The following is a 15,046-nucleotide window of genomic DNA, read 5'->3' as shown; positions in this document are numbered from 1 at the left end:
TTCTTTGTAGTGTAAAGTATATATAAAGCGTAGTGTTGGCTAGCCCACATGCCGAAAGTGGTTGCCCCTTATAAAAAATGGACAGAGGAAAATTCAAGTCCTCTAGTCTTTCCTAGCTCATCTCAAAAAAGAAAAAAAAAAAAAGAAAGAAAACTTAAAAAAATAATGGATTAGAAAATGTAGTAATGGAGGTGGAAAATTGGTTAGAGTGCTATAGTAGTAATTCAGGCAAGAAATGAAGATAGTATGAATTTAGTGATGATGGAAAAAATGAGACTCATTTGAGAGATACTTGGGGTATAGCATTCACAGTACATGGTAACTGATAATCAGGGGTCTGGGAAAAGGTCAACACCCAGGTTTCTGGCCTAACCCACGGAACGAATAGAATAACATGAGAGTAGGAGGGAGTGAGAAGAATTTGTGGGGTAAATTTAATTTAATTTAATTTGAGGTAAGTCAAGTTTCAGGTTGATATGAGACATCGTTAATACCCTGTAAGGAGATTTTATAGATAACTCTATACCCATATTCATAAGCTCACCCGTGGGACTTTCAGAAGCAGACACATATTTGTGAGTTACCAGCAAAGAACCAAGCAGGTGGATGAGATTCCCCAAGGAAGGAGGGCAGGCAGAGAGAGAGCACAGAGGATAATGGACTCTTGATGATTCCATTACCTAATAAGAGAAGGCAATGGTGGAGGAGACCAAGAAGGAGCTTTGTAGTGATGGAGGGACATCAGGAAAGGGGAACCAAGGGATGAAAAAACTTCAAGAAGGAGGGGATTATAGATCGATTTGGATGCTACAGTGAGGTCACATAAGATAAAGGCTAGGGCTTCCCTGGTGGCGCAGTGGTTGAGAGTGCGCCTGCCGATGCAGGGGACACGGGTTCGTGCCCCGGTCCAGAAGGATCCCACGTGCCGCGGAGCGGCTGAGCCCGTGAGCCATGGCCGCTGAGCCTGTGCTCCGCAACGGGAGAGGCCCGCGTACCGCACAAAAAAAAAAAAAAAAAAAAAAAAAAAAAATGATAAAGGCTGAAAATTATCCATTGGATTTGGCAGTAGGGAGCTCACTGATAACTGGGGAGGGCAGTTTCCTTGGAGCGTTAGGTGCAGGGGCAGAGTAGTTCACTGATCACAAATGGGAGATGAGGAACTAGAAGATGTCACAGGGTCGAGGGGGGATTAAAAAAACTGGAGTATGTAAATATTGATAAGGATGATCCAGTGTTTTACCTGTATTATTTCATTTGTTACAGTTGTCCAGAACTTACATGACATGGTGTCAAGGGCCCTACCAAGGAAATTTGTCTTGGCCTCATTTTTTATGGAAAATTTCTGAGAATGTTGAATAATAATTATCCTAAAATAATTGTATACCTATAGCTTCTCCTTTAGATTTCCCCGGGCAGTATAGAGCAACTCTCCTATTATGGTGATTCTCGTATGGATACCTTTGTAGGACAGTGGGTCAGTGACCTTAAAATATATTCAGATGGAGTAAAAGCCAAACATAGCACAATCTTAGCAGCTATTTTGCCATAATTTCTCCAACAATCCATCTGGAAAGCTGCGTGTGATAGTCCTAGATCACCGCGCCCCCTCTTCATCCATTCAGTCCTATCTCTCCCTCAAGCTCCAGCTTGTTCCTTGTCTGCAGAGACTTTCCATGCTTCTTAACCCATGGTGTTGCTCTCTTCCTTTTGCAAAGCACATATTTATCTATCTCTCATTTACTTGGCAAGTAATCCTAGTTTGCTTTGAAGTAACTTGTATCGTGATTGCAGCTTTTCATGTACTTCTGTTTTTTATGCCTCAGCTAGATTAGAAACCCCCTTGGAGTCAGTCCTCTTTCCTTCTGAATGCCTAGCACAGTTCTTTGCATACTATAGAGTGTTTTTTGAACAGGGTAGGCAGGAGAGGACAGGAAGTCGAGAAATGATTAGCTATGAAGGATTTCCACTCTATGTTTAGCAATAAAATCTCTTTATGATTTTAGGAAGCCAAAGGGGAACCAGAAACAATAAATGAGCACAGAAAAGAATGTGTGGCAGGAGGTAAGGAATGTTCTCTTCCAACCCCCATGTGAACTTTTGTTCCCTGCTGGTATGTTTTATGGATGAAATCTTTCTGAGTAAAGATATGGCATCTACAACTCTGCATCTCTAGATAAAATCAGCCAAATAGAACTGATTTTGATTCAATTTGTAGCGTTTTCAAAAGGCCGTATTTATGTTGCATTGCCTGTTAAGCCCAGAGGTCTTGTAATAACTAGTGCCCTATTGTGAACTAAGAACCATGCCAATGTTGGTAGCAAATTCTAAGCTCTACTCTGAGATTTTTTTATTATTCTGTCTAAAAGCAAATAAGCCAGTATTTGAAGAATGAGTGCTAATATGCTTCTCTCCCCATCTCCCTTCTGTTAGGATGGAATAGTGAATAGAGTTCTGGCTTTGGAGTCACTCACTGTATGCTTGGTCACTCTCTTACTTGCTGTGACTTTGGCAAGCTATTTAAACTTGAGTCTTAATTTCTTCATCTGCAAAGTGGAAATGATGAGTAAAAAAAAAAAAGAAAGTACCCTTTATGAAATTAGACTGTACTAATTACTAGGCTAAATTCTCTTTATGCATAGTTTTATTTAGTTCTCCCCAATACCTGTGTGAGCTAGGTAAGCTGCAATTCAGTTTCCTAGCCTATAAACTGTAGATAAGAACGGTACCTACTACAGAAGTTTGGCTGTGAGGACTGAAGAAATTATGTAAAAAGTATTTAGAAAGGTGCCTGATAAAAGTTCTCATAAAAGTTAGCTACTATAGAAAAATCATCCTTATTTTGTAGATGGTTTGATGAAGTTGTGACCTGTTCCAGGTCACTTAGTTTTAAGGATCAAAGAGTTGACTGAAAAAAAATGCACAACCTAAAAGTTGAGAATTATGTTTTATCCACAGATTTACTGAGGACTTAAGCCTGGGATATAGCCTCTCAGATAGCTCTGAGGGACTGTTCCAAAGAGGTAAGGGAAGAGACAGGACATACAGGAGATTTTGCAAAACAAAACAAAAAACCACCAGGTAGTCCAACATCAAAAGATAACTGCTAATTATAAAAAAACCCCAGACATCTCAAGTTAATGAATTTAGCCCTTTTCTATGTATGGGAAGATGCAAGAGTCTGGGCCTATTGAAATCATTCCTTTGATATATAGGGACAGTATCCTGCTTTTCTCCATCTTAAATCCCCTCAGGGTGCACCGCAGCTACACATCTACGATGGCTGATGGCTTGATGACCACAGCATCATTTGTTTACTGAATGGCAGGCCACATTCTCTGTCCACAAAAGCTAGGATTTAAACCAGATCTTTTCAACTCTATACTTAATGCTCTTAATTCCTATTATTGTCTTCTTTGTGAAGTAGTCATGAAGAGTATCATTAATATGTATAAAGAGCTTTGTTCTGGGACTGGCATATAGTAAACCTGTGGTAAATGATTGATATCATGTTTATTGTTGCTGTTATTATTAGCAGTATTATTATTATTATACTATTGTTCTAGTACTACTACTAGTACTAGTACTAGTACTACTACTACTACTAGTACTACTACTACTACTACCCCAATACCTGTGTGAGTTAGGTAAGCTGCAATTCAGTTTCCTAGCCTATAAACTGTAGGTAAGAACGGTACCCACCAGAGAAGTCTGGCTGTTGAGGATTGAAGAAATTATGTGTAAAGCACTTAGAAAAGTGCCTGATAAAAGATCTCATAAAAGTTGCTGGTTTTAAATCCTTGGTCCGCAGGAAAACCAGGGTACCAGATGAAGCTATGCATTTAACCATGGAATCAAATCAAATAAACATGCAAAAGCAGAAAGAACAAGTTGGGCTGTTCCTTGACTCTGAGACATCTTCAGGTTTTCAAAGACTATTCATGCACTGAAGTGTGAGCCCATAATTTCAACATGATCGTGATCCCCAAAGCGTAGCATAACGTTATCTTATATTTAAGCAAATGCATTATTAGCTGGCAGTCTTCTCGGACATATTTCAATGAACGCCTTTGTTGAGTGGAGGGAGGCCCTAACAACATTGGATTGAATGTGCCTGTAGCTGTCAAGCCTGTTTAACCAAATACTATCTTACTGTCTTTTTTTTTTTTTATCTTATTGTCTTTTAATAGGCGCTGCTGTTTCCTCTCTTCCTGTGAAGTCAGTTAACTTTAGACAAAGTGACAAGTAAGCTCCTCCTCATATAGCACGCTCACATTTTTTGCTTTTCTGTTGAACTATGTTTGAGTAAGTTCTTTCTCTTATCTTACAGCACTTCTGCTAATGAGAAGGAGGTGGAGGTAAGTTTCAAGCAAATGTTTTTTCCTTTAGTAAAACAAATACGTGTTTCAGACTCACTCGCCTGCAGTCCCTGCGAGCTTTTGCACAAGCTATCGTACGTTTGGTGTCTGTCTGGCTTGGCCATGACAAAGTGCAGGGAAAGCCTATGCGTGCCAGCATTATGTCACTGGGAGGAGAAAGAAATGCCTCAGTGTAATTTGGTATTAAACTGGAAATTTGACTACATCCAATGTTCTGTCCTCACCCTCAAATTATTTTGACAACAGGCGGAATTTCTCAGGTTATCTTTGGGATTTAAATGCGACTGGTTCACCTTGGAGAAAAGAGTGAAGCTTGAAGAAAGATCCCGTGACTTGGCAGAAGAAAATTTGAAGAAAGAAATTACTAACTGTTTAAAACTGTTAGAGGTGAGACTCATAACATTTGGGGACTACACGTTCGGTTGTATTATTAATAAGGTTTTCAAAATTACGTAAGAGTTTACTTGTATGACTAAAACCAACACTAGGTACCAAGCCCTGCCTGACTCAAATGTGAATTAATAAGAGGTAAGAAATCAGGATCAGGCTAAGATAAAAGCCTCACCAATAGAACGGTATAAGTAATAAAACAAATAAATGTTGTTTAGTTACGTGAATCTTCTGCCATCTCTCTGTATCTTCAAATAGATTTCAGGCAGAAGAGTAATTATGCAGAAAACTGAGCAACAGGAGATAATATCAATGTTAAGCTTCAAAGAAGAGAATCAAAAGACGATTTCCATTTAATTAACTGAAAAAAGAGAACGGTGATATTTCAGTCTTGTCAGATAATGGGCAAACCTTGTGTAAGGTACACAGAAGTGTAACAACTATTATTCTTCTATTTTGTGCAGTCACCATAAATATACAGATGGGTTGGAAAATTAAGGGGGCTAATTTTGGAAAAAGAAAATAAAAATATAGAAACCATATTCTGTTTTTTTACTGTGGTTAAAAAAGCACATAATGTAAAATTTACCATATTAACCATTTTAAGTGTACATCAGTAGTGTTGAGTATATTCATGTTGCTGTGAGATAGATCTTCAGAACTTTTTCATCTTGCTTACTGAAACTCTATAGCCATTAAACTATTCCCCTTTTGCCCTTCTGTCAGCCCCTGGTAATCACCATTCTGCTTTCTGTTTCTATGAATTTGACTACTTTAGATAGCTCATGTAAGTGGAATCATATAGTATTTGTCTTTTTGTAACTGGCTTATTTCACTTAGCATAATGTCTTCAAATTCATCCATGTTGTATCATGTGGCAGGCTTTCCTTCCTTTAAGGCTGAATGAAATATTCCATTGTACATATATACCACATTTTGTTTATCCATTCATTTATTGATGGACATTTGAGTTACTTCCACCTCTTGGCTATTGTGAACATTTAATGTTGTTGCTATGAACATGGGTGTGCAAGTATCTCTTCAAGACCCTGCTTTCAATTCTTTTAGAAATATGGCCAGATGTTGGATTGCCGGATCATATAGAGTTCTATTTTAAGTTTCTGAGGAACCACCGTACTGTTTTGCACAGTGGTGTTACCATTTTAAAATCCTACTAACGGTGCACCAAGGTTCCAATTTCTCTACATCCTGGCCAACATGTTATTTTCTGTTTTCTTTTTTTTTAAAATTAATTAATTTATTTTTGGCTGCATTCGGTATTCGTTGCTGCGTGCGGGCTTTCTCTAGTTGCAGTGAGCGGGGACTACTCTTTGTTGCGGTGCACCAGCTTCTCATCGTGGTGGCTTTTCTTTGTTGTGGAGCATGGGCTCTAGGCATGCAGGCTTCAGTAGTTGCAGCACGTGGGCTCAGTAGTTGTGGCTCGTGGGCTGTAGAGCACAGGCTCAGTCGTTGTGGCACACGGGCTTAGTTGCTCCGTGGCATGTGGGATCTTCCCAGACCAGGGCTCGAACCCGTGTCCCCTGCATTGGCAGGCAGATTCGTAACCACTGCGCCACCAGGGTAGTCCCTATTTTCTGTTTTCTGATAGTAGCCATTTAATAGGTGCAATGTGGTATCTCACTGTGGTTTTGATTTGCATTTCTCTGATGATTAGTATTGTTGAGCATCTTTTTATATGCTTATTGGCCGTTTGTATATCATCTTTGGAAAATGTCTAAGTCCTTTGCCAATTTTAAAATAGGATATATGATTTGCAAATATTTTCTCCCATTCCATAATTTGCCTTTTCATTCTGTTGATTATGTCCTTTGATGCACAAAAGTCTGTAAGTTTGATGCAGTGCTGTTTTTCTATTTTTGCTTTTGTAACCTATGCTTTTGGTGTCATATTCAAGAAATCATTGCCAAATACAATGTCATGAAGATTTACCCCTATGTTTTCTTCTAGAGTTATATAGTTTGGGGTCCTACATTTAGGTCTTTAATCCATTTTGAGTTGATTTTTGTATATGGTGTAAAATAAGAGCCCAACTTTACTCTTTTGCAGTTTTCCAACATCATTTGTTAAAGAGACTATCCTTTCCCCATTTTGTAGTCTTGGCACCCTTGTCAAAGATCATTTGACCATATATGTATAGGTTTATTTCTGGGCATGCTGTTCTGTTCTACTGGTCTGTCTTTATGCCAGAACCATACTGTTTTGGTTACTGTATCTTTGTAATGTGTTTTGAAGCCAAGACATGGGATACCTTTGTACTTCTTTTTCAAAATTGTTTGGCTCTTTGGGGTTCTTTGAGATTCCATATGAATTTTTCAATTTCTGAAAAAAATGCCTTTGGGATTTTGATAGAGATTACACTGAATCTGTAGATTGATTTGAATAGTATGGACATCTTAACAAAATTAAGTCTTCCAGTCCATGAACACAGGATGCCTTCCCCTTTGTGTCTTCTTTCATTTTTTTCAGCAATGTTTTGTAGTTTTCAGTGTACAAGTCTTTCATCTCCTTGGTTAGGTTTATTCTCAACTATTTTATTTTTTTGGATGCTATTGTAAGTGGAATTATTTTCTTAATTTCCTTCTTAGATGGTTCATTGGTAGTGCATAGAAATGCAATTGATTTTTGTGTGTTGATTTTGTATCCTACAACTTTGCTGAATTTGTTTATTAGTTCTAACAGTCTTTTTGTGGAATCTTTAGGGGTCTCTTTATGTAACATCATGTCATCTGTGAACAAAGATAATTTTACTTCATTCTTTCCAGTATGGATTTTTTGAATATATTTTTTTACTTGCCTAACTGCTCTGGATAGGACTTCCAGTACTAAGTTGCATAGAAGTGGTGAGAGTAGGCATCCTTGCCTTGTTTCTGACCTTAGAAGAAAAGCTTTCAGTCTTTCACCATTGAGTATGATTTTAGCCTTGGGTGTTCATATATGGCCTTTATTATGTTGAGGTAGTTTCCTTGTATTTCTGTTTTTTTGGATATTTTTATTATGAAAGGTGTTGAATCTTGTCAAATGCTTTTCTTATCAGTTTAGATGATCATGGGATATTTATCCTTCATTCTGTTAATGTGGTGTATTGCACTGATTGATTTTCATATGTTGAACCATCCTTGCATTCCAGGAATAAATCTCACTTGGTCACGGTGTATAATCCTTTTAATGTGCTATTGAATTCAATTTGCTAGTATTTTGTTGAGGATTTTTACATCACTATTCATAATGAATATTGGTCTATAATTTTCCTGAAATGTTGTTGTCTGGCTTTGGTATCAGGGTAATTCTGGCCTCAGAGAATGAACTTGGAAGTGTTCCCTCCTCTTCAATTTTTTGCAAGAGTTTCAGGAGGATTGGTATTAACTCTTCTTTAGCTGTTTGATAGAATTCTCTAGTGAAGCCATCTGGAACTGGACTTTTCCTCTTTGGGAGATTTTTCTTTTTATAACTGCTTCAATCTCCTTACTAATTATCGGTCTACTCAAATTTTCTATTTCTTCATGATTAAGTTTTGGTAAGCCATATTCTGTTTGACTAACAACTAATATATGCTCTTCTCTTTCTAACTAATGGTGGTTATTTAAACTGCAGTAAGAAACTGTATGTCTGACAATGGTCATTCCAGTTGGTTAGCAACTTTCCTGTTGCAACTCATACATATCTGCCTGTTTCAAAAGTGGCTGCTATTTCATTGAGCATCTACTGTGTGACAAACAATTGGCATCTATTACCTCTCATGTCACAATATTCCTGGAAAGAAGATGCAGTTGTCTCCATCTGACAGATGAAGAAAAAGCAAATCAGAAAGCTTGATATTATAACATTTGTAGAATTAAGATGCAATTTACAGTCAATGATGCCTTATGGTTTTATTGGCAGCACTTTTCCTTTCTGATGCTATATAAAATTTATGGTATTTTAGACATGCGCAAGTATTAGAAATTTGCTCATGATCACACAGCTAATGAGCAATGGCTTGTTGGCTTCCAAATATGCTGTTCTCTTAATTCTTTCTCCACTCCAGTGAAACAGATGGCCTTCCATCAGGAAAGCCATCATCTTGGTTCAAGGGCAGAGGTTTGAGATAAATATTCATAAGGCAATGAAGGCGTAACGGCCTAACCAGCCCAATCTCACCTTGTCATCAATGGAAGAGCAAATATAGTAATCAGAGTCATATCTAATTCGAGTATATTTTTATTACTTTTCTTAAAAGTTCAAACTATGCTCTTCATATAGTGCATTCAATTCATTTATAGGCATAATTTCTTTACCATTGCCAATTAATTACATCCCATCCTATTAATTGTAGAAGAAAGATACAAACACACATGAAGGAGTAGCAAATTTGGGAAGTAAAGAAGGAAGGGATCAAAAATAGTATAAAAGGCTTTGTGAATACCTGCATAGGTCTACCTCATAACCAACAAAGGTATTAATATTTCAGTATCATTCACTATTGGTCTTTGCTGCTGCTTTTCACCTTCCACAAAGATAATAGATTCATCTGCATTTACAATATAGTCAGTGTTAGAATCACTTGCTGAATACTTGGGTTGGATACTTTTTAATACTTTACTTTCTGTGCAGTCTTTAACACCTCTTTGTGAAGATGACAGCCAAGCCCAGGAAATCATTAAGAAGCTGGAGAAAAGTGTAACATTCCTCAGTCAGTGCACAGCTCGAGTGGCCAGTAGGGCTGAGATGTTGGGAGCCATTAATCAGGTAATTTGTCTCCCTTTCTCCAGTTACAATTTAATTACTAAAAGTGGATTACATTTCTAGGAAAAAACTATATTTGATCATTTCAGAATGCTCTTGATATTTTCCTGTTTTAAAAAATGCTACAATAAATATCCTTGTTTATGCATCTTTGCACACTTATTCATAGAGAAGTCGATTTTCAAAATTTTCTTTGTGGGAAAATCTGGGGAGACTTTAAATTTTTGAATCTCTACGTAAACAAACTTGTTAAAATATATTTTCCTAAGAAGGAGACATTTCACTGTGATGATAGTTTTAGTCTGAACATTTGTTATACACTTCTAACATTCTAGTTTCTTTTTAACCCCTCGCCAGGTAGTAATATTCTTTGTTTTATTTTTATTAAAGTTACATATGTGCATAGCTTTTTTTAAAAAAGCCAAGTAGTTCTCAAAGCCTTCTTATCCCATTTCCCATGTTCCAGAGCAACAACTTTCAACTCTTTTGGTTTGTTTTTTATTAATATTCATATCTCCAAATAATATGCTTATACTGTCACCAAGTGATTCAGTTTTAGATATTTATTGGTTTCCTACTACAAAGATGAAAATTTATTTATCAATCGTTCCCCCTCACACCTTTTCACTGTCTTTCACCTTATTGTTGATCTCTCTTCTTTCCTAACCAAGCTTAAATTCCATGGTCAAACACAACATTAGCTCCCTTGCATGAACCCTCAACACTTTTCCTTCTCTTGTTTTCTTTTAATCATTAGGAAAATCTACAACTTGTTTTAAATCCATTTCTCCACCTGATTATACCTGCATAGCTGGAAAACCTCACACCTCTGTGCTGCCTGAGTTCTTTTGAAATTCATCACAAACCTCAAGTGGTCCTTGGGGCTTCCCATCTTTCACACTTTCTCCTTTCTCCTCAAATCACCATCATGTCCTCCCCTCTCTCTCTGTCAAATAATGACTTTGCTTCTTAACTCAGTAAGAAAGTTGAGGCAATCAGAAGGGACCTGCCAAAAGCTCTGAACCTACAAGCACCTAAACCCTTGACATTGCCTTCCTTCCTGGTACGAAAGATGAGTTGTCTCTCATCCTATCCATGGCTAACCATCCCACGTGTATATAAGATCTCATCCCTTCTAAATTACTCAGAATCTTGGGCCCCAATTCTCCCTGCATTCTTCCATCTCCAGTTTTTCCCCACGCTACTGAATCATTCCCATCAACACACAAATACGTTGTTTTTAAGACAGGAAAAATAACACTAAACAAACACAAACAAAACAATCTTTCACTCTTTCTCCACCACCCTGTTTCTCTGTTCCCATTTTTAGCAAATCTCCTCAACAGAATTGTGCTGTTTCCAATTTCTCTCCTCCCAGTCTCTCTGAAACATATTCTAGTCAGCCTTAACCTACTAATTTTCCTTAACCTGTCTGCTACATTCAACACGGCTGAGCTCTTCCTCCTCCTGGAAACACTCTCCTCCTTGGTTTCCAGGTACCACAGTCCCCTGGTCCTTCTCTCTACATCATGGAACAATCCCTTCCAGACTCCTTTACGGGTCCCACCCTTTCTCCCAGCCCTCTTAATCTTGATGGGCCCCAGGGCTTCACCTGTGCACGTCTGATTTCCATCGTCACTCAATCCCCATACTATCCTATGTAGTCAACTAATGACTGCCTAATTCACACACTTATCCCAAACCTCTGCCATGAGTTTCAGACCAGAACCTGCTACTGTTGATGTAGCTTGGAAGTTTGATAAACAATTTAAGCTTAACACATCCAAAAATAAACTTCTGACAGTCCCTCCAAAAACTGTTCCGCACGTAGTCTCCTTACCTCAGTAAAGGGCAACTCTGTCCTTCCAGTTGCTGGGGCTGGAAAACCTTGGGGGTAATTCTCAACACATTTCTCTCACACTCCACATCTAATCCTATGGTCAATCCTATTTACTTTACCATCAGAACATGTCTGGAATTCAACCACTCATTTCCCTCTCCACAGCTACCACCTTAATCTAAGCCACCATTCTATTTTTTTCCCAGATTACTACAATATCTTCCTACATGGTCTTCTTGTCTCCATCTAAATCCAATCCCCACCCCACCCCCATAGTCGCTTCTCAATAAAACAGCCAGAATAATCCTTTTAAAACTTAAGCCAGGTCATGCTACTCTTCTTTTTTTCATGTTACTTATTGGTTCACAGCCCTCAAGTGACTCCTCATTTTTTTCAGAATAAAAGCCAAAGTCCTTATGATGGCTTAGAAAGATCTACATGATTCCCCTGCCTTCTTACCCCTTGGACTTTATTTTCTGTGACTGTCTTCCTGGGTTATTGCACGCCAGCCACACGGGACTTGTTTCTGTTCATCATGCTGCCAACTCAGGCCCCCAGTCCTAGCTGTTCCCTACGCCTAGAATATTTTTCCTCTAGGTGTCCACATGTCTTAGCCCTCACCTTCTCCAAGTCTTGTTCAACTGTCACCTTCATAGAATAGCCCAGCTGACCACCTGAGCTCCCTTGTAAAATTTCAACCCCTTCCACCCCAGAGCTTCTTATCCTCCCTTTCCCTGTCTTTTTTCATAATGCTGATCACATTTTAGCATACTATTATGTTTTACTGACGTCTTATTTGTTGTCTACCTCCTCCCACTAGAATATAAGCTCCATGAAGGTAGGAATATATGTCTGTATGGCTCACTGCTTGTCTCCTCAATGCCTAAAATGTGCATAGCAAGTACTCAAAAAGTTTTTGTTAAATGAGGGAGTATACGACACCAAAAGCAATGGCAAAAGAATAGATAAATTGGACTTCCTCAAAATTAAAAACTTTTGTGTATCAAAGGACATTACCAAGAAAGTGAAAAGATAATCTACAGAATGGAAGAAAATATTTGAAGATCATATATCTGATAAGGGCCTAGTATCCAGAATATATAAAGAACGCTTGCAGCTTGACAGAAAGAGAAACAACCCAATTAAAAAAATGCAAATAAGACTTGAATAGGCATTTCCCTAAAGAAGATATACAAATGGCCAATAAGCACATGAAAAGATGCTTAATTATTAGGGAAATGAAAATCAAAACCATAATGATATACCTCTTCACACCCACTAGGATAGCTATAATAATAGAAAAAGAAAGGAAGGAAGAAGGAAAATAACTAGTGTTGACAAGGATGTGGGGAAATTACAATATCATTATCATATTATTAATATATTATTTAACTATTAAAAGGAATGAAGTGTTAATACATGCTACAGTGTAGATGAATCTGGAAGAATTTATGCAAACTATAGGTGCTAGACACAAAGGTCACATATTGTATAATTCTATTTATATATAGTATCTAGAATGGGTAAATCTTTAGAGAAAGGTAGAAGATTGGTATTGACTAGGTTTTGGTGGGGAGGGGTGAGTGGGGAGTAATTGCTTAGTGGGTGTGGGGGTTTACTTTGGGGTGATAAAAATGTTTTGGAACTAGATAGAAGTGGTGGTTGCACAACATTGTGAATGTACTAAATGTCACTGAATTGTTCACTTTAAAATAGTAAATTTTATATTGTGAATTACACATCAATATAAAAAAAAGAAAAAATACAATGAATGTATTTTTTCAGGTTCCAATTCAAACAAAACTGTAAATAGATGTTTTTGAGGCAATTGGGGAAATTTGAATATGGATTAGATGATAAGATGTTTCTGTTAATGTTGTTAGACGTGATCATGGCATTGTGGTTATTTAAGACAATACACTCCTATATATATGTATATTTTTAGATACTTACTGAAATGTTTATGAGTAAAACCACATGATGTCCATCACCTGTACTTAAAAAGAAATAGCATTCAAAACTTGAGATGAAACTCATATAGCAAAATGTTAGTGGTTCTTGAAACTGGTTAATAGATATGTGTGGGCTTATTGTCTACTTTTTGTGTCTGTTGAAATTATCGTAATAAAAAGTTTTAATTAAAAAAAGTGGATGAATAATATTAGATCTATATTATCTGTAAACATTATTATGCCCGTGTAAATTCTATTCATAGCAGAGACAGTAGTCTGTTATGATGTCTTTTCCTTCTTTGCACAATGTTCATGTTCTTCGTGGAGTTAATCATTTTCCTTTGCCATGATTGTTATGCTTAGTTTTCTATTTACTTATCTCTAATTTATTCTTAGCCTCTCCCAGGGAGTCTAGATCTCACAATACATTCAGACTCATCAGGTATTCTGTCAATTTCTTCATTGAGATGTTGCTTCCAGAGATTTTTGACCTGTAAGTCTGTTCTTCAGGCTCAACACAAAAGTCTTAGGAATTCTTAAATGAAGATTTCTTTCACTTCTTTCTTGAGTTGAATCCCATTTCCTGAATCCCATACCTCCTTCTTTGCTGGCTTACTTTTTTATTTTGGTGGAACATCTCACGCGTTTTTCTGAGGGAAAGAATGTCTGGGAGGTAAACTTTTTAAAATGTTATATAACTGAAAATGGCTTTATTCTTTATGTCTTTACGGTAGCTGGGTGAAGGATTCTAGATTAGAAATCATTTCCTTCATAATTTTTCATCTTCTTCTTAGCTTCTGGAGTTGCTATCAAACTTTGATGCCATTCTGACCCCTGAACTTTTGTTTAAAACCCCTTTTTACTTTCCAGAAGCTTTTAGGATATCCTCTTACCCCTACTGTCCTTCCTTGGCATGGGTTTATTTTCAACCACTGTTTTAGGTCCTAAGCTGGAAAGTTATTTCTTGAGTTCAGAGATTTTCTTGAACTGTTTCCTTTTCTACATTTGATGGAATTTTTCTACATTTTCTATACTTCTTGAATTCCTTTCCCCTGAACTGGTCCTTTCTTGTCTGTTTTCTACATTTTTGTCATTTTGATCTAGTCTCAGAGAAATTTCCTTAACCTTATCTTGAAACTCTTAAGTTACATATTTTTTTAATCATATTTTTAATTTCCAGACTTTTAAAATTCTCAGAATGTTGCTTTTTAATATCTTGTTCTTATTTCATAGATGCAATACTTATTCTTACTTTTCTGAAGATATTGATAGTTTCATTGAAATTTTAGTTTTTTTCTTTTTGTTTTGATTTCCTTTTCTCAGGCTAGAGGCTTTCCTCTGACTAGTGATGACCCACTATACAGCTGACTGGGAGCTCTGTATATGTTGGGTGGGGACGTTTCTTTTTGGCTCTGAGCTTCACACAAGCTAGGTTGTGTCACTGGGGTACTCTTAACGTTGGTAGTTTTAAGACTGTCATCTTGCAATGTTAGATTCCTCAGAGAAAAGTCTTCCAACTGCCAGTCTTGAGAGTATAAGCTTGGCTACAAGTGTTTGATAGTTGGAAGAATAAGGCTCCATATCTCTAGATTCAATATATACATAGACTTTTGCTTAAATCTATTCTTTTCTGTATGATCCACTCACCATCAACTATTTGTTACCGCTCAATCCACAGACACTCTGGTTAACTCTCTCTAGATAGCCAGCTTTTGTAGTCTTTCACCAAAGTGGTAGAGGGGCTC

At 37.2% G+C, this 15,046-nt stretch overlaps 1 protein-coding gene across 5 annotated transcripts in view; it reads left to right on the top strand.

Moving 5' to 3' along the window:
• The window catches only part of IRAG2 (inositol 1,4,5-triphosphate receptor associated 2), a 48,728-nt gene that overhangs the window by 25,989 nt on the left and 7,693 nt on the right, over nucleotides 1–15,046 (top strand). For all 5 annotated transcript variants that reach the window (XR_003437782.1, XM_027129424.1, XM_027129426.1 and 2 more), the window contains 5 exons: nucleotides 2,004–2,061; nucleotides 4,188–4,242; nucleotides 4,328–4,355; nucleotides 4,623–4,763; nucleotides 9,378–9,512. Coding sequence is in view for 4 of the 5 variants with exons in the window: in XM_027129424.1 (XP_026985225.1) it covers nucleotides 2,004–2,061; nucleotides 4,188–4,242; nucleotides 4,328–4,355; nucleotides 4,623–4,763; nucleotides 9,378–9,512 (417 nt within the window). In the remaining variant the exon portion in view is untranslated. The remainder of the gene's footprint in view (nucleotides 1–2,003; nucleotides 2,062–4,187; nucleotides 4,243–4,327; nucleotides 4,356–4,622; nucleotides 4,764–9,377; nucleotides 9,513–15,046) is intronic.

The sequence above is a fragment of the Aethalodelphis obliquidens genome, unplaced genomic scaffold (genome assembly GCF_003676395.1).
Source record: "Aethalodelphis obliquidens isolate GAN/ISIS:26980383/991018 unplaced genomic scaffold, ASM367639v1 scaffold36, whole genome shotgun sequence".
Taxonomy (NCBI): Eukaryota; Metazoa; Chordata; class Mammalia; order Artiodactyla; family Delphinidae; genus Aethalodelphis; species Aethalodelphis obliquidens.
The sequence above is the reverse complement of the archived record's forward strand: the minus strand, read 5'-3'. Positions and strand labels throughout refer to the sequence as shown.